At 46.0% G+C, this 23,739-nt stretch overlaps 1 protein-coding gene across 3 annotated transcripts in view; it reads right to left on the bottom strand.

Annotated features, from left to right (window-relative positions):
• ACTN1 (actinin, alpha 1) overlaps positions 1-23,739 on the bottom strand; it is a 129,517-nt gene that overhangs the window by 35,722 nt on the left and 70,056 nt on the right. For all 3 annotated transcript variants that reach the window (XM_006884749.1, XM_006884750.1, XM_006884751.1), the window contains exons 2-4: positions 13,379-13,493; positions 8,226-8,345; positions 204-290 (exon numbers count right to left, since the gene is read on the bottom strand). In XM_006884749.1, coding sequence (XP_006884811.1) covers positions 204-290; positions 8,226-8,345; positions 13,379-13,493 — 322 coding nt within the window. The remainder of the gene's footprint in view (positions 1-203; positions 291-8,225; positions 8,346-13,378; positions 13,494-23,739) is intronic.

The following is a 23,739-nucleotide window of genomic DNA, read 5'->3' as shown; positions in this document are numbered from 1 at the left end:
CTGTAAAGATTGGGATGTAGGGCAGATGTCTACACATAGGTCAAAAGCCTTGGACAGGGCCCATGATCAAGGGTCTATCACCCCAGGTGAGGCAGCTGTCCAGGCTGAGCCCAGAGATGAAGAGGGGAGAATGAAGGAGAAAGGGGCTCGGGGCTGGGGAGCGGAAGCGGGGAGTTGAGAAGGGAACAAAGTAAAAGATCTACCTTCCACAGAGATGTCCTGGATGGCAAAGCGAAGGATGATGGTCCAGATCATGCCCAGGGTCATCTTCACGTTCCCGTCCACGATTTCTAAGGAAACACCAGCAGAGCATTAGGGTAGAGAATTCAGCTGGGGCAGAGTGGGCCTTTCCTGAGCATGTACTGCATTGTGCATCAGGCCAGGAATAAGAATCTGCACGGCTCCACTTACAAGAGGGAAGGAAGCTTGTTTTTAAAAGTTGATGCTTCTTTTGAGAGTGATGGGAAAATTCAGGAATAAAAATGGATGAATAATATGAGTAAATTTAAGATCAGTGGAGTGTGTGTGAAAAGACTGTTGAAATAGCACTGGTACCTGTTTACTTACTGCAAAAATAAAGTGTTACAGGTGTCCCACAATAAAGTATTACAGGTGCCAGGAGAGAAGTTTGATTTAAGGGTGTCCTAGGAGTACATGGCAGGTCCATTCAATTGTACTTAGAGGTAGTGAGAGGCAACAGAGGTGTCTTTTTTTTAAAAAAAAAATTTTATTATTTTTGTGTGAGTGTACCGTCAAATCAGATCTGACTGGTACAGGAGGAAATTGTCCCTCCTTCCCCGGCAGAGCATCTGGTGGATTCGAACCGTGCGCCTCTGGGATTAGAGGTGTCTTAAAACATGCCTGGTGCACGCCATCCACAGTGTCAGGGTAGAAGTTAGAGGGACTTTCTAGATCACAAAAAAAGTTTCAGCAACCTTGTGAGTAGAGGACCTCTGTGCTACCGCAGCTCTCAAAATAGCCATCTACACACCAAATAGTAGTGCAGGCAACAGACAGCAACAAGCTGCAGGCTTTGGGTAAACTGCCACCTTGAACAATGCAGTCAATCAAAAGCAGCCTGAAAATGTCACTGGTAAGATATTAAATCAGATACATAAAAAAACCCGTCAGCTTCAAGGTTATGACTAAGCCACCCACTACATTTAGTCTGGACAACAATATTTTAGACTTGAAGTGCTTCAAAGTTCATTGAATGACTGCTTTTATGACTTTTTTTCGGTACTGGGGATATAAATATAAATAACCCCTTTGAGGAGCTTAACAAACAGGATTTATGGTTTTGGTAGCTGAACAAATGATATTCAAATGTTGAAATGCTGATTTCTTACCCTTACTGGCTTCTACGTCAGAAGACAGCAACCAGGCCCTAAAATAGGCTAACTCTTTAAAACTGATGGTAAGACACTCAAAAGAATATTTTAGTTTTTCCTACTCCAACACTTGTACATTCAAGGGAGGCCATACTGAAGCACGAGGGAAGGGAATACAGATTCCCTGACCCCAGAGCCACTAGGGTTGGCCTCTCATAAACCTTTTAAGCAACAGCAGAATTCCACTAAGGAAATCACACCTGAAGATCATATTTCCTCCCTCAAATTACGTGACTAATAACATGTGCTGAGGAAGAATAAAGCCTTCAGTATTGATTAACTCTCGAAATAAAATTAAATTCCTCATAATTGAGCCAAGAAGTTAACACTATAATAAATAGAAAAATTGAAGTTGTCAATGACTTCACTTTTACGTGACTCCACAAGCAATGCTCATGGAATCAAACCATGTATTGTTGTTATGCACCATCGGGTCACCTGGTATTCACAGAGACTCTATGGACAACAGCTCTGAACCGTGCTCCACCCTGTGCCCATCTTACTGTCTCTGATGCACCTACCCCCATTACCCCAGGCACTAAGTCAATCCATCTCATCAAGGGTCTTCCTCTCTTGTGCTGTCCCCCACCCTCCCAAGCATGACGTCCGTCTCCAAGGACTCATCGCTCCTTGTAACATGCCCAGAATATCTCAGATGAAGCTTCAGAATCCTTGCCTCCAAGGAGCAGCCTGGTTTTATGTCAGACATATCTGCTGCACAACATCTCTTCAAAGTGTTACAGAGCAAAATCGTCACACTTTTGGATGACGAAGGTGTGCTTGACCACGCCATACATAATCTTCTCATTTGCTTTATATGCATGCAAAAGCTGATCAATGAGCAAGACAGACTGTAACAGAACTGGTGCCTTTGAATGACGGTGTTGACAAAGAGTATTAAATATATCATGGGCTGCCTGAAGAACAAACAAACCTGCTTTGGAAGAAGTGCAACCAGAATGCTCTTTAGAAGCAAGAATGGCAAAACTTTGTCTCACGTACTTTAAACATGTTATCAGGGGCAGGGACACATTATTATGGAGAAGGACAGCACACTTGGTAGTTATTGTATGCTGTCAAGTCAGAGCTGACTCATAGCCGACCCAGAAGCAGTAAATCATACAGGAGGAGGTGATCCACCCTTCTCCAATGGAGCAACTGATGGATTCAAACTGTGTGCCTTTGGGATTGCAATGCAGCTTCTTGCCACTAAGGCCACCAGAGCTCCCTACGCTTGGTAGTTGTTGTTGATTGCCGTTGAGTCGAGCGCAACTCATAGCGACACTATGAACAAAAGACGTAATGCCTTTCCATAACTATTGTCATTTCATCAAGTTCATAGTGTTTCCAGAGGCACGTGGTTTAGGAAGTGGATGCCACTCCTGCTTCCAAACCTGTTTTACAACTGGGAGCTCCACCAAACACTGTCCACCTTGGGAAGTCATTCTGGTGTTTGATACCCCAATGGTACAAGGTTCAGCATCACAGCAACCGGGGTTACTTCATACTGCACATTGACAAAGAGTGATGTACAAAGTGGAAGAGTGCTCCTCCAGATAGAACAGAGGGTCAGCAAAAAAGGAGACAGCCCCTCAATGAGATGGGCCGACACAGTAACTGCAACACTAGGCTGAAACACAGCAGTGGTGCTGAGGACGGCACAAGGGTTGAGCAGCTGTGAGGGGGAGCCAATTCAACGGGCAGCACCTACCAACCATGACCAGCAAGGTACGGAACGAATGCCTGGCTGGAGCTGCTCTCTGGGGGCAGGTGATAGTGCTGGAACGAGGTCAAGGTGCTGAGCAAAGTGAGAAGGGTGCTCAGTTTAACAAAGGCCTCAGAAGTTACTCCTCCTGCTAATGGGGAGGTTTTAATGGCCCTCCACCCACCCCAAGAGCCCCGGACACCGGAGACATTAAGTCCACCCATATCCAAGAGTCTGGGTTAGAGACACAGGGAGTTATACCAGCATGCAAACATTTTTGTAACAGCTAAAACGCATGCCAGCACTTTGCAAAGCACTGGGGAGGTGTGGGGTGGGGCACGGGGCAGAGCAGAACATTCTGTGACGAATCTGGTCACAGACATTTGACAATTTTATTTGTAAGTAACAATGGTGTCACAGCTGTAATATTTAAAGAATGTATGTATATGCTTTGGTGAGAAAAGTCCAAAATCTCAGCAAACAGTCCAAATGAACACAGATCATTCCAAAAACAAGATAAAGCAAATAGCCAATTCTTAAGACTATTCAAACTCGCTCGTATTCAAAGAAAATATCATTTTCCCAGCTTTTAAATTAGCAAAGTTAAATACACACACACCCCCCCACACACACACACCCCTTTTAATGCTAACGAGGTCACCACACCAGAAGTGTAAATTGGTTGAAAATAAGAAAAATAAAAATACAAACAACTTTCCAACAAGTTAACAGTATCATTTCTCTCTTTAGGACTCTAGCCAATGCAGGCCAGGTTTCTGTTTGAAGGTGTTTGTTGTGTGGTTATTTATAACCCAAGCTCAAACCCACTGCGGTCAGTCAATCCTGACTCATGTCGATCTTCCTGTGTTTCCAAGGCTATGCATGTTAAAGGGAGGAAACTGCGGCCTCATTCTCCCGAGGAGGGGCAGAACTGCCGCTGACATTTCCATTAGCGGCCGACCCAGGGCGCTCTCTGGTTATCTGGAAAGGCCTGAAGTTGGACTCTCTGTACAACATACTAAGGGTGACCGAGCACAGACCCCAAATCCTGTCACCTCTCTGCTCAAAACCCTATAGCTTTCACCTCAGTCAGAGCTAGCGTGGTCTGGCCAGCTGCACCTGCCTGTCAGCCACAATAGTCCCCTCGCCAGGTGTCCACACGGGTCCTTCCCCATCTCCCTTCAACCTCCACTCACACACGTCTTCTCACCAAGAGCCACCTCGCCCATCCTATGTCCCTCTCCACTTTGGTTTTTCTTCACCTGGACTATGAACTGTGTGTTTTCCTCTCTCATTTCTAGGACATAAGGAATTTTCCTGCTTCGTGTCACTGCTTAGAACCTAGCATAGCACCTGACACAAAGAAAGCACTTCACCAGTATTTGCTGAACAAATGAAATGACTATGAAGGCACGCGTGGAGCAGGTGATCGTAGGTGGGTGAACGGCAAAGATAACACAGGGCTGCTGCCAGCACCATAGAGGGCTTAGTCCCCTCCAGGGCAGGCTCCAGGTATGAGACAGCACACCTGTGCCAAGACACAGTTCAACCCACTCACTCCTTCACTCACCGCTCTGGCTCACAGCCACCCTCCGTCGGGTTTTTGAGGCTGTAAACTGTGACAGGAGGAGATGGCTTGTTTTCTCCTTCAGCACGGCTGATGGAGTCAAACCAGCAGGGAGGGGACTTATTAGCCTGATTATTAACTCAGCCAATAACAATTACAAGGTTTTAATGACTTGTAAAAAAAATAATCTCCAAAATATGGAAAGATCAGGGACTGAATAATATATTAAGGATTTCAAATATGACCTGAGAGTATAGAAGCATCTCTCACCATCTGTCGGAATGTCCTATGGTAGCGATTTGTGTGTTGTTATGACGCTGTCACCAGTATGTCAAATACCAGCAGGGTCATTCACAGTTTCATAGAATCGTCCAGATGAAGAAAGACTAGGAAGAAAGCCCTGGACAGTAAACTTGGAAAAAAAAATCAATCTATGAAGGTGAGCTCTGGTGGCCTATTGGCAAGAAGCTGCACTGCAATCCCAGAGGTGAGTGGTTCGAATCCACCAGATGCTCTGCTGGAGAAGGAGGAACAATCTCCTCCTGTACCAGTCAGATCTTATCTGACGGTACACACACACACAATTAAAAAAAATATAATAAAAAAATCAATCCATGAAGACCTGACGGATGACCACAGAATATCACCCACTATAATTCTAGAACACGAGCCCCTTGGGTCAGAAGGGTACAGAACACGCAGCGGCTGCAGCATGGATTCAAGCAGACTGATAAATGGAGGCTGACACACGACCAGGCAGTGTTTCATTCTGGTTTGTAAGGGCTCTGCCATGAGCTGGGGCAACCTGACAACAGCTAACAACAGAAGAGGCTCTGGAGATAATCCTGCAGCATGGTCCTCCGAGAACCATGGAGACCACAGTGCTGCCTGCCTTCCACCTCAGGCTCCACCTTCCACACACCTGATGCTGTGAGGGCCAAACACCGGGGTCCCCGCCTGCTCTGAGCCTGGTGCTGGCAGATCTGCACCCACTCCCCCGTACCGAGCAAATGGCTCATTTTTTTTCAGTTTTCTCTATTTACTTCTCTCTCTGTTTCCCTCTATGATTTTTGCTTCATGAATTCATCCCAAAGAAACAGCTTCACTCTAGAAAATATAGGAGCCACATATGGGTAAAGAGATGAGAGTGTGGTTAATTATACTCCTTGCATATCAATCCCTCCAGACTCAATTCCAACCCAACTCCCCATTCTGCCCTGGGATCACAGCCCTCACAGCCACTGGGGTGGCTCTATTTTTGAAGCAGAAAAGGTTCCATCCTATAGCCTTTTCTTGGGGCCCACCTGAATCCAGAAAGAGGGCTTTAAGTCTCCAGTGAGCTGAGCAAAGAACATGCTTAACAGAGGACATCTGCCGCGGGTGTGGGCAGGGGTGGTGGCCCTGGGCCATAACTGCCATTCCTGTTCTCCAGCTGTTGTGGAGTTGTTTCCATTTGAGTTTCTCTTTTCCCCTCACACCAGACACAGCCATCTGTCCACTGTTCTCAAGGAGGAATGAAGGACGAATTGAAGGAATTCAGCAGGACAGAAGCTGGGAGTGAGCACCACGTCCCACACCACTTCATCTACTCCGCCCACCACTCCCTCCCTCCTGTGGACAGGTACAAAGTCACTGAGACCACCCCTAGAACCCAGGTAACTGAAGCCACCAAGATCTCCCTATCCAAAGGCCTTAAAAGAAAAACTCTTAATGCTCCTTTTCCCCAATTCAATCCCAATGACTGCTTCAGCAAAGTCAATGAGTCAGAGGACCTAGCAAGAGCAACTAACAACATTCTAGAATCAAGTACCGTAGACAAAACCTGAGGGGATCATTCCAGCACCTCCCCAGTATATGCAAGTTTCTTGCCTCATCCAAACACCTCATCAGGGACAGGGAACTCATTTTCTCCCCTGAGCACCACTGTGTAACCTAAGATTACAATCAGCCTGCCCAGGGCGTGTGTCTCCCTTCCAGGCTTGACTCTGACCAACTGGAGAGAGTTTCCGCCTTGCACTGCAATATAACCCTTCAAAGGTCTGAGGGTGTTGCATCCCCACTGGCCTCCAACAGGTGAGAAGCTCCTCAGTCAGGAGAGCCAAAGAGCATCCCACCTCGGCCAGGAGAGCTCTTTCATGAGTCCACTCCATTGTCTTCTATTGTATAGTTTACAGCCATAAACGACACTTCACCAACACACACACACCACACACCCTTCATGTGGTGCTACATCTCATTTCCCAGTTCAGCAGAGCCACCCCCCAGCAGGAGCTGGGTGCTTGGTTTCAAGCTCACTTTCTCTCTCCCTCATTCCCAACTGAGTGAGAACTGACTCCTAGCTGACCCTCCAGTGGGTTTCTGAAGCTGTGAACCACATGGGAGGAGACTGCCCATCTTTCTCCTTCAGGGCCACTAGTAACCTTTGGGTTGGCAGTGCAACTCCCTACTAACCATGCCACCAACTGGGTCAATTATTTCAATTCAGGAAGCCTCAGCTAAAAGCACGACCACTCCGATACACACACAGCCGACTTGACCTGCCAGTTCATAGCTGAAGAGGCTCAGGTGTGGAGGCTAAGTGATATGCAATAGGCCCCTGCTCCAAGAGGCAGCCTTGCCAGGTGTGACAGGAAGTGGAGCCTGAGTGCCTAGTTCCAGGACAGTGCCTCATTCCACCACATTCTCACTTGAAGCAGCTTTCCTGAGCCTCAGTTTCCTTCCCTGTTAAATGTGGTTGTCACAGGTTATGACTGAGGTCTAAAGGAGAAAAACTCACATAAAGCAACGTGTCTAGCAGTACTTGGGCACTTACAGGATTTAATTGTTTTGAATTATTTGTTTTTTAAAGTCAGTTGCCCAATTTTTCTAAGAATCTAATATTCTGACTTTAAAAAAAAAATCAGAAGATACAGCCTCAGCCACCCTCAGCCTATAGGTCAAGCAGGGCAAAAATGAATAAACAGATCTGTCTGCAGGGTGGCTAGTCCTTGTATGCTGCATAGAGTTAATGTGCTGACCACCAAATGAAAGGCTAGCAGTTCATGGTCACCCAGAGGTGCCTTGGAAGAAAGGCCTGGTGATCTGCTTCTGAAAAACCAGCCACTAAAGTCCTTTGGAACTCTACAGCCAGGGTTCGCCACAAGTCAGAATCAACCTAAGGGCAAGTGAGAGGTGGTTACATGGAGGCTGCTTCACTCTTAGGCTCTATGAGGCCTCAGGCAGGGTCCACCCTCCACCTACACAGTGACAGCCCCAGAATCCTCCACAGCAGACAACAGAGTACAGTCAGGCATGTGAGTAAGGGAGGTGACACGCCTCATACCCAGGATCCAGCTGGCAGAAGGGAGCTGGCGTGGGGAGTAGGAACTGAGGAGAGCAAGCTGGTTTTTTAGACAGTATAAGAGAGACCGGATGGAGAGTGCAGCTGTTATATGAAGAGGCCATCGGTTGACCAGATGGAGATGCAAGAAGCCATGCTTTGGAAGACTCTAGAGATGTATGGGCTGAAGGAAGGAGGAAGGTAGAAAGTCAGGCTCCGCATGGCAGTTCAGGTCCAACTCACCTTCAGCTCCAATGGAAACCAGCTTGACTCCCTTGCTGGCTATGAAATCCAGGGCCTTGTTGACGTTGGAGATCTTGTGCACCCTCATCTTGCCTCTCTCTGGTTTGGCCAAGCGTTCACCTGAGAGGACCGAGAAGGGGGAAAGTCAAGGTGAGGTGTTACTGGGCCAGAGCAGCACCCTCATCCAAAGCACAGCCTTAGAGGGACACGGCGGGCTGGGTCTCTTGGGTGTGGAGAATATACCCTGCAGGGAATAAAAAGGAAAGTCTACCCTGCTTATCCTTCCCTCCACTTCTTAGATCTAAACCCACTTTCACTCACTCAACAGTTACGCTTTAAGCCCTAGAATATGCCAGGGACTTGGTAGTGTTGAGAGTAATACTGTAATGGGCAAAAGAGAGGTCCCTGCCTATACGTACTGTGACTCCAATATGAAAGCAGTTTAACCGGAGAAACATACACACAGAGATATACTAAGGAACAAACAAAGGAACAACTGCCTCTTTTGTCATGAAGCCAGAAGAACTAAGTAGTGCCCAGCTACCATTAATAAACAAAGAGTCTACAGAAGCTTAATCAAACGGCTTGAAATGTTGAGCAGACTTCAAAGATTCATAGACTCTAGACTCTCTAGTGCCACAGGGTCTGGGTGATCCCCTAAACGATGGTCTTGAAGAATGCTTTAAAATGGAAATGCTCCTCCAAAGTCACCTTCAAGCCAAACAGCAGTTTAGCTTACTTAAAATAGAATGTCTGTCTTGATCTCTGTTGTTCTTTTAAAGAAGTAGCTATATGAGATTAAATTTAGTATAGCAATTTAAAAAGTTAGATGAGAAACTTGGTGGACAATGAATTATTGACGGTGATGATGAGACAATTATGAAAAGAACATCAAGAAAGGTAGCACAACAGTATCACCGAATTGTACAAGCTGAAACTATTGAATTATTTTAGGTTTTATTGTTTATATCTTCACACACACTCTCTCACACACACACTCACTCTCTCACACAACCTCACTCTCTCACACACACACACGAAGAGGGATCAGAAAGAGAAAAACCTGAAGCATGGTCAGAGTATTATTCCTCACATGCATTCCTAAGTTAGAGGGCAGATTCAAAGATAGCAGGGAATGGTGGCACGGCAGAGGGAACAGCATATGCAAAGACCTGAGCTCCTTCTAGTCTGGACTATTTTGCCCAGGAAGCAAGTGTAGGTTCCTCCAAAGCAATGTGAAAATGTTTGCAGGGTCTTTAAATGGAACTGTCCACAGTGTCACCTCCTCATTCAAGAGCTTCTCTCTTGTCCCACTGTGCTGCCTTCCTGGGCACCATGGCTCAGCTCCATGCTGCCCTCCACCCTCACTTCACCCCTGCCTCTAGCTTCTACACAGGAGCGTCTGCTGCTCAGGCTTCAAAGTCAGAAGCTACAGAGGTTTCTGGCAAGGGCAGCACAGCTGCTGCTCCAAAAGCTCCATCTAGAGCACTTTTATCCCAGGACACACGATGCCCAGGGGCCTCTTGAAACTACTTAAAGTATTGCTATAGATTCAACACCCGTGTCCATACCCAAGGAAGGGACTCAAAACTTTCGGAGTCCCTAAGACATCAGGAACCACACAGACTGAGAATCATTGCTCTACAGACAAAAACTCAAGACTCCTGTGCTTGCTTCCATCTCCAGTCCTCGCCCAGCTGCCCCCAGAGGGAGTCAGGGGCCAGGGTGGCCAGGATGCTGGGTCAGGTTCCACACTATCAGACAGCGCTTCTTAGGGGCTCTTTCGGTTCTCTAGGGCGGCACTGGTGGTGTTTTCGTGATTACACCTAGCCTTTATACTTGTGGTTGTTTATACTTAAGGTCCTTCTGAGACCACAGCTTCCACTTGTCCAGCAAGCTAGCCTACTACAAGGGCTCCCCCTACAGGAAGGATGGAGGCAGCACTTGGGCTTTCCCTGGAAAGCTGCTCCATCCCAGCCTGCAGTCCTGGGGTCCTGCGGAGCCCAATCCCCTCACTGTGCCCACTGACTGGAACTGGTTTCTCCAATAAGGACAGTGGAGAGGTGCAAGGGTTAAACACAGCACTATGAATCAGAATCAACCTGAAAGGAATTATTTAGTTAGTTGGCTTTTTAATAGGCCTTCAGGGTGGGGCAGCCAGCTCAAATTGTTGTAATTGTGGTAAGGGTCAGGAAAGCCTTCCAAAAGAAATTCTACAGGGTGGAAGATGAAAAGTAATGCCAACTTGTTCCCCTCCTAAAAGATGGAGGAATGTTGGGGGAAGTGGTAGGAGAGAATATTCTAGAAGGCATTTTGAGCTTTCCATGTCTTTCCACTGAGCAGATATCTTTTGAGGACTCCTACTGCCACCAAGTTAATTCTCTGTAGGTAGAGTAGGGAGCTCTGGTGGCCTCGTGGGTAAGGAGCTGTGCTGCCAACCACAGTTCAAATCCCCTGATGACACATGGCGATAACAGCAGTATGTGGGAGAGTGAACCACCCTATAGGGTTTCCAGGGCCTTACTCTATATGGAAACAGAGAGTCACGTTTTTATCCTGTCAAGTTTTGGTGGAGTGAATTGCCTTTCGGTTAGCAGGTTAGCTCAACATCCATCCACATCACCACGGCTCCTTTTAAAGGGACTAAAATCTCATTGTGCTGTGGCATCAGCACTGACTCACAGCTGACCCTCCAGGGGGTTTTCAGAAGCTGGACATCAAACTAGAGTGACTGCTTATTTTACTCCCCCAGAGCAGCAACTAGTGGATTCGAACTGCTTGCCTCTGGGTTGGTAGTGCAAACTCTTACTACTTGGCCACCAGACGCCTTTATAGTTAGTTGAAAGGAAAGCGGGTCCAGCTCACCAAGGATCCTGCTCAATATGTTAAGGAATGTTGACTGCCTCATCGGCACTCCGGGAGGCACCGAGGGCTTGAGCACAGGGAACAGCACAACCAAATTTGGCTTGCAGGGCAATCACTCTGGCCTTAGTGCCAAACACGATGGGAAAGAACGAACTGGGAGCAGAGAGGGAATGTCAGCGGCTTTTGTGATATTATCTAGCTGAGAGATGTGCATAAAGTCTGTACTGGGCTTATGATAGAAGAGGCTAAAAGGAGGTTACCAAAAAAGGTAGACAGAATTTGAACATCAAGTTGGAGAGAGAAGCAAGAAAAAGCTGCATAAGATGAATTCTCCATTAGACACAGGAGAATGATGGACAGTGTTGCCATTTCTCAGGAGCAAGATGAAGAATGCAAGTGTGGTTAGGGCCAAGAGTAACACGCAATCATATGGACACGCCAAGTTTGTGGACACTGTGGGGCATCTGGGTGGAGATGCCTAAAGAGGTCTGGACTGAGTCTGCGTGGGGCCAACTGGTATCAGAGTGAAGAGTTAGATGAAGAGTAGCTAAGATTGTCTAGTGTATGAACCGAGGATAGATCTCAGATCACTAACTTTTCCAAGGTGGTGAGGGAAAGGCATCCATAAAGGACACTGAGAAATGCATTTTAGTAGAACAGTCCCTTAAGATATTTGCCAAGCTCAGAGATGATAGAGGCCTGAGTTCACTGGAACCCAGGGTCCAGACGGTCACCTAGGTACATGGTGGTGTTATGTGCTATCGACTCATAGCTGACCCTCCAGCAGGTTTTCAGAGGCTGTAAATCACATGGAGGGAAACTGCCCATCTTTCTTCTGTGGAGCAGTTGAATATAAACCACGTACTTTTGTGTTGGGGGTGGCCTAGTGGCAAGGAGCTACGATGCAATCTCACAGGCACACAGTTCGAATCCACCAGCTGCTCTGTGGGAGAAGGATGGGCAGTCTCCTCCCGTGTGATTAACCACCTCCACAAAGCCAGTGGAGGGTCAGCTACGGGTCAGTTCCAACTTGATGGTACATAACACCACTACCTTTGTGTTGGCAGCACGAGTCCTTCCATTAAGCCAACAATACTACATGGTTTAAAATTAAAAAAAGACGTGTGTCGGGGTTGTATTCTTTCTCCATAGCTATTCTAATCTGTATGCTGAGCAAATTAATTGAGACTCTGGACTTTATGAAGGTGAATGTGGCATCAGGATTGGATCAATGAACTTCAATATGCAATACACAGCTGTGCTTGCTGAAAGTGACGAGGACTTGAAACATCTGCTGAAGAAGATCAAACACTGTAGCCTTCAATATGGATTGCATCTCAACATCAAGAAAACAAAAGTTCTCACCAATGAACTAACAGGAAACATGATGATAGATGGAGAAAAGACTGAAACAGGCAACGACTTCATCTTACTTGGATCCACAATCCACTTGGTACCCAGTAATCAGGAGGTCAGGAGACATATCGCTCTGGGAAAGTCTGTAGTCAGGTGCCTCTCCAAATTACTGAGGAGCAATGATGTTAGTTTGAGAACTAAAGTACTCCTGATTCAGACCACGATCTTTTCAATCACTTGCTATGCATCTAAGATGATGAGGGAAGAAAAACTGATGCTATTGAGTTGTGGTGTTGGAAGAAAATGCTGGATAAACTATGGACTATAAAAAGGACAGATTATGTCTTGGAGAAGGTGAAACCAGAGTGCTCCTCAGAGACACAGATGGTGTGAAGCTTCATCTTGCATACTTTGGGCATGCGGCTAGGAGAGGGGACGCCTTAGAGAAGGACATTATGCTTGAGAAGGTGGTGGGACCGTGAAGGAGATGAAGACCCTCAACCAGATGAATTTAAACAGTGACAGCAGCAATGAGCTCAAGTGTGTCAGAGATTGAGAGATTGTCACAGGATGAGACAGGGTTCTGATCTCTTGTTCGTAGGGTCGTTAGCAGTCGTACTGGACTCGAAGGCACATGACAACAAAGCACCATTAAACTCCTTTGTGCAAATGAAGGTGCCGAATCAGAAATGGAAAGTGACTTGACAAAAGAAACAGATGCTTAGAGGCAAGGTTGGGACTGAGGCCCAGTCCTCTTCTAGTCTGAAGCTATCCATATCATCCCCAACTTCTTTCATGTAGCAATGACCCCAAGCTCAGAGAAGCAGAGATGTCAAGGTGGCAGTCCAAAATAGCAGCACTGCCTCCTGGGCCAGGATGGCTCCGCCCACGTGGCATCCCCTTAGCCTTGAGACTCCCGGGATCGCCCTCACCTGAGATGACTTCGAGCAGCAGCATGAGCTTCAGGCCATCCCGAAAGTCCTCCTCGATGTTCTCAATCTGCGTGCCTGCCTTACGGAGGTGGGAGTTACACCAGGCCGTGAATGTCTGGAAGAGAAATGAACAAGTGGTCAGTCTTCCCACAAGTCTCTTGAAGCCCCCAACTATAAAAAAGGAAGCACCTCGAAATGTACACGCGTGTTATGTGGGGTAGAAATGAGCCACTTGTGTTGCGGGAGCATGAAAAGAATTCCAAACAGGAAATGCAAATAAGGAAGCTAAATACAAAGACTGTCAATTTTGGGATTGTGCAGTTTGTGGGAAGACAGCAACAACCCCACACTGATGCTTCTTCTGTTGTCACGCGTCATCAAGTACAAACCCAGGAACCGACTCATAGCTGTCCCTCCAGTGGGGTTTCAGAGGCTGTTAATTGTATGGTAGAAGATTGCCCACCTTTCCCCCATGGAGCAGCTGGTGGATTTGAACAGCATACATTTGGGTTGGCAGCGCAATTCATTACCTCAAACCCACCAAAGCTTCCCGATGTTTCTTCTAAAATAAGTAAAGCGTGAAGCTGACCCCCAACTAAGCAGTCCTATGCCAATAGCACCACCTGGTGGCTCAAACAGGAACTAGGTGAAGGGGAAAAAATGTGCACTTCAATTTCAAGAAACATCTGACACTTGGACCAGAGTCTCTCCATCTGCTACAAGGCAACCAGGGGAGAGACCTCTTTTATGCCCATCCAACCCATTCTTTGGCAACTCCAGACTTCCCTGAATAAAATGGCATCATTAAATACATGGAACTCAAGAATCAATGTTCAGTCCATCTAATAGGAGGGCCAGGAAATTCTCTTCCCACATGCGATACAAGGGCGCGCAGTTTCTTATTCATCATAGGAACAGCCACATTAGAAATAACCCTTGTCCTGGGAAAGGTCGCCAGACCAATGACCCCACCACCACCACTTCCTCCCGCCATGGGGAACTCCAAAAGTGAAGTGGCAATGAATGGGGGAGGGGATGCCATACCAGGGGTTACTTGGGGAAAATAAATTGCTGCTCAGGTTTACGAGAGTCTGCAGCCATCTGTTGTTCACAGGGTCACTGTGAGTCATACCCAGCTTAACAGCACTACCAACAGCACAGCAGCCAAGATGGGAGAGGAAGAGATGAAGCAGTATCAGTCCACGCAGGTGATGAGTGTATGATACCTTCCCTTCGCTGGACCTCTCAAATCATGTCTTGCTAGGAACCTAACCAACACAGAATCATTCTCTCTATTCCTGCAAAGACACCTCCACTTGTTGGCTAGTCCCATTCCTGTGATAAAAATAATATGAGTATATGTGCTGTCTTAAAGATTTGGGGCAACTGCCACATATACTTAGTCTGGACAGGGGCATATATTGATCCCTTTGCCTGAGGTCACCATTATCTTTCAAGATTAGGCTAAGGTATCACCTCTTCCAGGAAGCCTTCCTGCTAGCCACTGCCATGTCGGAGTCAGGCAAGAAGAGGACCCCTTATTCACTCCATCATTACCTGTATGGCACTGCTTGGGAGCTGTCTGGCCACCTGTCAGTTCTATGTCCCCTCCCTCCCTTCTTTTGCATCCCCACCACCACCACCTGGAAGCCTCTGAAAATAGTGACTCAGAGTTTACTTTCCTATGTCTAGAACTCCACGACTGAGGGCTACAGTAATGAGTAAGAGCAAAATCTCTGCTCTTGTGCAGAGAACATTTTATTGGATGGAAAATCTGGAAAAATCCAGCAACTGGGTGAGGGAGGAGGTGAGGAACAGATACAAAGTTGGAGGGCCCCTCAAGATGAAAGCACACCTGTGGGTGATGCTGGATGCTGTCAGAGCGGGAAGTGACACAGCACTGCCAGGACCCTTGAAGTGGAGACGACTGAGAGGCAGCAGCAGGCGAGAACGGATACACTGTCCTCTAGCACTGACACTGCAACTCATGCCCATCGTCATGGACGTCAACTCCTGGCTGATCCTCCAGTGGGTTTTTAGAGGCTGTATAATTCACAGGAGAAGACTGCCCACCTTCCCCCCACAGAGCCACCGTGGGATTCAAACTGCCAGAAGTGTCACCTTTGAGTCTGCAGTACAGCATCCTACAGTCTACACCACCAGAGCTCCCAACATGAGCACTCCAATTACATGGCTGTTGGTTCATTTTGTTTGAATTGTTTTGTTGTAAAATAATATGAATGGAGGGGGAGGGGGAGGAAAATGTGCAACAATGAATGAATGGAAATCCAAGTTCTCTATAAACTTTCATTAAAATATCAATAAAAAAATAATAGAAAGGCGATGGTTTACAGACCACACTGGTTTTTCATACTGTTTGTCTGCTGTTTTGTCTTGTAACATTAATTGCCATGGATTAATCTAATTCATTACAATGACGGGCAATCTCCTCCCATGTAATTAAACTGCCTTTGAAAAAACCCTGCTGGAGAGCTGTGAGTCGGTTTCCAACTGGACAGTAGAGAACTACAACATTAAAATGATTAAACCCACTTCTCATTTCTTGGAGAAAAAGAATTTCTCCAACAATTGCACTCTCTCTTTCCTCATTTACTCAAATGCCACCATACTTCACATTTCAATGGCGTGGTACAATTATGTTTCGGGGGCAGTTGCTATGGAGTCGATCCTGACGCACAGTGACCCTGTGTGTAGCAGAGCAGAGCTGTCCTTGACAAGAATTTCACAGCTGAGACCTTCTGAAAGCAGAGTGCCCGGCCTTTCCTCAAAGGCACCTGGTGGGTTTAATCCCCAACCTTTCTGTTAGAGGCACAGCACATACAGAAAATTGCAGGGCACTCAGGGCCTCTTACATTTCGAGGAGGGTCTTCTTGTTCATTTACCTCTGTCAAGTATGGCCAGAGCCCTTGGTCTCACCTTCTAGACCCCATTCAACAAATTCCTGCATAGAGCTTTTAGCCGCCAGCATCCAAAGCGACTGCTCCAGTCCAGTGTGGCAAGGGCCTGGCAGGCATTGCCTGGCTTCCCCGAAGTTGGGAGCTGTGAACTCTCACTGTGTTTACTCCTCAGTAGTGGAGTAGGGGGTGGGGAGCAAGAGGAAGGAGGAAGAGAAGGCTTTTGTCAAAAAGCCCAGCTTTTGAAAGAGGAAAAGTGATGTTGAAAACAGCCGGCCTCATTTCCTGGGGAAGCTGGGCTTAGAGCCCAGAGACAAAAACACACCTGTGTTTGCTCAGGACAAAGTCCTGGAACTCAGCTAAAACCCTAAACTCCTGCTCTCTGGCCCCACGGGTTACAGCTCTGCAGGCCCAAAGAGCTGACCTGAGTACCCTGACCTCGGTTTCTACCATGAAGCACCTACCATGAAGTTCAGGCCCAAGTAGGAACAGCAGTAGTAACTCAGTGATTAAAAGAATATCTACACAACCCGGAGAGGAGAAAATCAACTAATGGGACCTTGTGAAAATTAAGTCCCTGTGTGTATCAAAACCTTTTTCCAATAGGGTAAAAGAAAACCTGCAGACTGGAGGGAGGGAGGGAGCAATATCAGTTCAGACATGGATCTCGCAACAAAAGTGCACAGAATTCTACAGGACCTCCACAAGGAAAAGACTGATAACCCAATCACAAAATGAGCAAAAGACATGGAAAGACTTTTCACAGAGGAAGACATATGAAGAAATGCTCAAAAGCCTGGGCAATCAGAGAGATGCAAATCAAAACAGCAATGAGTTAAACAGCAATATTGATCTTTGGAATGTCAATTTTGCATTAGTACATTCAGGGCTTTTGTGTGTGAGCATATATTTCAAAATATGAAAATTGTGAAAAATATGCAAGGTTGACTAGCCTTCTTCCTTTCCTGCATGAAAAAAGTTCAAATAGTTATATTAACTCATAAGAAATAGCTGAAAGAAATGAGGTTTTAGTAATACATGAAGGCTAATTTGTAATCTATATTTTGTTATATTTTGCTTACTTCTGAAAAGTATTTAAGGTAATTGAATTTATATTAGCAGCCCAGAGCTCTCTTTAGAGGCAAATGTATATGAAAATTGGAAAGTGGTTTCCACTATGATATTTCCAAAGAGCTAAACCAGGCTACTCCTTGGAGGCAAGGATTCTGGGGCTTCGTATGACATACTTTGGACATGTTGTAAGGAGGGACAGGTCCTTGGAGAGGGACATCATGCTTGGGAGGGTGGAGGGACAGCGCAGGAGGAGAAGACCCTCTATGAGGTAGATTGATTCAGTGACTGGGGTAATCGGGATGGGTGTGTCAGAGGCAGTGTGATTGGCACAGGATAGAGCAGGGTTTAGGGCTGTTGTGCATAGGATCGCTATGAGAAGCAAACGACTCGACGGCACATAACAACAACAATTTCTAAAGTTGAAAATAAAACACTTTCCGCCTTTAAAAAAAAAAAACCAAAAAAACAAAGCTCCAACAACAATGAAATAGCATTTCATCCCAGCAGTAGCAGTAGCAAAGTTCAAAGTTTAACAAGACAACAAATAAATGTTGGAGAGATTGAAATTCTCATGCACTATGGGTAAGACTGTAAAATCTTTCTGGAAGGCAGTTTGCCATTTCCTGAAAAAAGGTGAACATAGAAATTCAATGTGATCCAGCTCTCCCACTGCTAGGAATACACCCCAAGGAAAATAAAACTGAGATAGGAACAGAGATATGTACACGAATGTTCATAGCATTGTTATTTGCAATAGCAAGAAAATAGAAACAGCTGTGGTGCTGGAGAAGAGTATTGAGTACCATGGACTGCTAAGAAAACAAAACAGATCCATCCTGGAAAGGGTTAAACTGAGTGGTTCCTTGGAGGCAAAGATTCTGAGGTTTTGTCTGACATACTTTGGACAAGTTGTAAGGAGGGATCGGTTCTTGGAGACGGACATCATGCTTGGGAGGGTGTAGGGATGGGGCAAGAGGGGAAGGCCCTCTATGAGGTGGACTGATTCAGTGACTGGGGTAATCGGGATGGGTGTATCGGAGACAATGCAATTGGCACAGGACAGAGCTGAGTTTAGGGCTATTGTACATAGGGTTGCTATGAGTCACAAGCAACTCAACAGCACATAACAACAACATATATACATACATACATACATACATACATACATACATACATACATACATCACCAAATAAACAGATCGAAAAATTATGGTGCATTCCCACAATGGAACACTATACAGCCCTAAGGAGCAGCAATTTCGTAAAATACTATATAACATGGGAGGGTCTAGAGAGCATTATGAAGTAACTGTGTCAATCCATCTTTTGGGGAGAGGGGAATCTTCCCCTCCTTCATTGACCCTCTATCTTTCCAAGCATGATGTTCTTCTTCAAGGAGTAGTCTCACCTAGCTACATGTTCAAAGTATGAAAGACAAAGCTTCACCATCCTCGTCTCCAAGGAGCACTCTGGCTGAACCTTCTCCAAGCATATCTCTTTGTTCTTCTGGCAGTCCACAGGATATTCAGAACTGATCTCCAGCACCACAACTTGAAGGCATCAGTTCTTCTTCTTCTGTCATCCTTAGTCATTGTCCCACTCTCTAATGCATAGCAAGTAACTGCAAAGACCATGGCCTGGATCAGGTGCACCTTAGTCTTCAAACTGGCATCCTTGCTCTTAGCATTTCTGAGATCCTTAATAGCAGAACTAGTGGGAGGTACATAACTGTCCATAAGGAGGAGAGAGAAAGGAGGAGAGGAGAGACACAGGGGAATGGGGGAGAGGGAAGAGCATATCTAAATGGATACAGTGGGAGAAAATGTGGAAAAAAATTAAAAAACATAAAGCGACACAGGTTTATTGGTCCTCCAGAGACAGGTGGAACTCCTTAGACTACAGGTGTGTTAAAGGCCATGCTCCTCCTAGCTTTATGGACATTATACGGTTAGTTATTCTAAGGAGTGACTGTCTCCCTGGTGTTTCTTTTCATCTTACTAAAAACCTAACTGCCATTGAGTCAGAACTGACTCATGGCTGGGTTTTCAGAAGCTGTTAATCACACAGGAGGAGACTGCTCTCTTTCTCCTTTGGAGCAGCTGGTGGTTTTGAACCATCTGCGTCTTGGGGTTGGCAGTACACTCCTTTCCCACTAGGCCACCAGAGTGTCTACATTCACCTTATAGGCTTGTCTGTTTCTTGGATGAAAGCCGAGCCACAGGAGTGATTTTTGTTCCAGGTTTGAAGGGTGACTAGAGGCCTGGCTGGAACTGAGGCAGTCTCAGTGCTGTCGGGGTCCAGGAGGAGGACAATCCCTCAGCCCACTAAGGCCTACGGATGAGACCCAGCCAGGATGACCCACGTAACAGGGTGGGCAGAGCTGCCCCAAAGGTTTCAGGTTCAGCTGTGTCCAGATAAAGGGTAACGGGTCACTTCACTGCCACAGCTCCAACCAGGGTGGCCCCGTTCTAGCTGATGTTTCCCTTGCTCCTAGAGCCCCAACATGGGGTTCTTCAGCCACCCCCTAAAGCCATGACCGGGCTCATAGCCTGGCTAAGGGCCTAGGAGGAGACAAGCCCCCCCCCTCTTCCCCGGGAACCCACGTTATTCCAGGTAAGGGGCTCAGGACCTCCAACAGGTCTCGGGAAAAATGTTTTGGGCCAAGGGCCATGGTGGAAAGACCTGAGAGAGCTGCAGAAACCCATTCCCACGCTTGGCCCACCCCCAGCTGGGCTGCACAGTTTCTCTGCAGGCCCCTGACAGAGAGCTTTCTTCAGCCCCTCACTGACTTTGAAACATCTAACCAGGTCCAACTTAGCATAAAGTTATTTAACTGACCAGTGCTGACGTACAGGGCTGCCATCAAGGGCCTGGCCAGGCTCCAACAGGGCAGGTAGATGGGGCAGCCCAATCCCAGGGAGGGTCCAGAGGGTTAGCCATGAAAAGAACTTTGTCAGACCTGAAAAGATGGGCTAATGGTCGGCATAGATCAATGGTGATTAATTTTCTAAAACACATTCATAGGAATGATTGTATGAAACACAATGTGAATGAAGGAATTACGTGAAACGCTATGTATACAAATGGAATACAATGTATACAAAGTTTGTTTGCAATCTAATAGGAATTAAAAAAAAAAACAACACAAATTAGGGCAATGCAAAAAAAGGGAGGGAAATGAAAATAAGACCTGGAAAGGCCTCCATCAAAATATGTATCAGCGAGCTACATCTGAGTCAAGATTCACTGGGGCTCTGAACAGTGGGAAAGCATGACGTGTTTTCAAGTCTCCTAATGAAAAAGCCACACATTTCTTTCTCCAAAAGTTGCAAATAGAAATACTATTTGACCCAGCAATTCCACTACTGGGAATATACCCTAAAGAAACCATAAATGCCACCCAGGTAAATATATGCACACCCACGTTTATTGCAGTTTTGTTCACAATAGCAAGGAGTTGGAAACAACCTAAGTGCCCATCAACAAACGAATGGATAGAGAAGCTGTGGTATATTCACACAATGGAATACTATGCTGCATTGAAAAACAAGGAACTCATGCAATATTATTCAAAATGGGTGACCCTGGAGGACATTATGCTGAGTGAAATCTCTCAGTCACAAAAGGGCAAATACTGCATAGTGCTACTGCTGTAGAACGAGACTGACATCAGGGTAGGGATAAGACAGAAAAATTGGATAAATTATGTATACCGCATTGAAACAGATGAGGGAAAGAAAAGGTTAAAAGCGATATATGATTGGGTATTACGGTTATGACAAGAGTCCAGAATGAAGGTTGCATAGTGGAGTGTACTGGCTGGGGGGGTGAGGTAGGGTGGGGATTTATTACCAATGAAAGATTTTTCTTTTACTTTTCAAAGGGAAGAGCGAACTTAGGGGGAGCGGTGGGCAGGGAGAAAAATCCAACAATGAATGAATGGAAATCCAAAGTCTCTGTAAATGTTCATTAACATTAATTTAAAAAAAGCTAAGGGGGAAAAAAGGCGCACACACGATAGCACGGTGTGTTAAAACAAGCATTCAGCAGACACGTGTGTTGACCACAGCTATCACACCAACAGACATGAGCCAGCTGGGAATCAGAGAACACAAGCTAAGGGGCCTTCCTGTAGCGGCCAAGGGGCCTCCTTCCATGTAGGTTCACTCTACAATGAACACGTGTCACAGGGACCCCATCAGACGAGCCACATTCCCCGCCCATGTCTGGTGGATGAAATCAGAGGTGCCAATCTTCACTCATTATATTTACAAAAGCAAACACCTTTCTGATAATTCCCATTTTACCGGTACAAAAATGAAGCATGCCCTGTGTTACTGCAGCTAGGATGACTGGGGATACCTCCTGTGGAATGTAACTTGCTAAAGTGAACTAAAACGGACATAAAGCCTCAGCCCCATCCTGAAGTGCTACCCTGAGCAAATACGGCTAAATAAAGAAAAGGCAGAGAGCACCAAGGCTCTTTCCAGTGTTGCCTGAGGGTAAGAAAATCAGGAAAAAGCCTGAAGTTATACTAGTAAAGTATTAGTTTAGCAAACTGCAGTTCATCCATTAAATGGAACATCACATGGTCAAAATGATGGGTGCTGAAATGGTATGTTATTATGGAAAATACATATAATGAACCAGAAAAGGGGCAGAATATAAAAATCTGTACTGCAGATGTGCAACCATGTAAATCACAAACATAAAAAAAACAAACTGGAAACAAGACCCATCAAAATGCAAATAGTCTTTGTGCTACACTAATTGAATTGTCAATTTGTCTTTCAGCTTTGCTTGTCAGTGAAGGTGGTTGGTTTATAATGACTGACTTCCTATCCCTTCTCCCTCCTCTCGCCTTTCATTATTTTTGATTCACAAAGAGGAGTCATTTGTTACATACAGCTATTCACATACTCTGAATATTAAGCTTTTAAAAAAAATATTTGTTTGTAAGAAGTCTGGGTTTGTGTATGTGTATTAAAATATATATAAGACCATTATTGTAGAAATAGAAGGATAACTAGTAAAACATGTATGAGCATCCTGACGGGGGGGAGGGGGGAGCAGAGGCGTGAGGATGGATGGGGTGGGGACATGTAATGAGAGAGTCACACAATTTGATGAGTGGAGGGGTGGTAAAGGAAATGGGAAAGATTCTGTGTGAAAAACAGTGTGTATGAACTCTGAAGTAAAAAAAAGTATTAAATAAAAATTTTATTTAAAAAATATTGCTATTTTAAACCAACTGTAATTCGGTGGCATTAACCACATTCCACATGTTGTATTATTATTATCATCATCAGTATTTCCAAAAGTCTGACCTCAGCATCCCTTAAACACTAATTTCCATCCCCCTCTCCCACGTTCTCCTTTTGCTGTTTACTCGCCTCGGTGCCCAAGTGCTGCCTCCACTCCTGGCTGACCTCACCAGAGAAACTTCCCTTAACAAAGGTGCTTTTTCAATTTGTCATGCAGCAAGGAAACAAGATAGTCAAATGAGACAGGCTGTGTGGTCAGTCGTGCGGCTAGGGGTCACCTCAGTAGGTTATCTGGCCCAGCCCTCACGTGCCGACCACACCTCTCCTGCCCACTGGGATTGGGGGCACCTGATACCAGGCCACATGGTCATTCCAAGGGAGGCGCTGTTCAGGGGACAGTGGGCAGGAGGCCTGGGTCTTGCGCTGGTTCAGGTGTGTGTGTGATTCAGGTAAGGGCATAAGCCTCCTTTAGCTGTGTAATCCCAAACAAGCCTTCAAACCTCACAGACTGGAGCCTCACTGACATTTCCTCTCATGAAACAACGAATTAAAAGACACAGTCAAACGGAGCACGTTGCACCTGGTGACAATCGTTTGCCCCTGCTCTGCTCCTTGTCAAAAAAGGCCAGTAAATTCCACAGGGTCAGCTTCACCTCACTGGACTCATGGCAGTTCACTTCCAGCACCTCACAACCCACCAGACGCCAGGTGTTAGCTCCTGGGGAGTCCGTAAATGCTCAGCCAGAATATCCCGGGTGAGGATCTGGGGGCAAGGGGTGCTCCAGGGAGGGGTCCGGGATGGGCCACTCACTACTCTTTTGTTCCTTTTGAATTCTGCACCCTGTTCACTTATTACCTACTAAAGATACCACACAAAAAGAAAAGGCTGTCAACCTGTGTACATTTACGTCAGACCTCTGCGATGGGAAAGAAGGGACCTTGCAGAGACTTTATGCATTTTTTTTTTAAAGGATATGGTTCTGTGGTATTGTAATACATAATATGAAAAGTCAGCATTTCAAACCCACCATAAGATGAATCACCTCAGAAACCTGACGGAGGGTCACTAAGAGGTAGAAATGATTCAACCACAGTGGGTTTAGTGTTT

This window comes from Elephantulus edwardii, unplaced genomic scaffold (assembly GCF_000299155.1).
Source record: "Elephantulus edwardii isolate Elephantulus edwardi_28Jun2011 unplaced genomic scaffold, EleEdw1.0 scaffold00037, whole genome shotgun sequence".
Lineage (NCBI taxonomy): Eukaryota > Metazoa > Chordata > Mammalia > Macroscelidea > Macroscelididae > Elephantulus > Elephantulus edwardii.
This window is presented reverse-complemented; position numbering and strand designations above follow the sequence as displayed.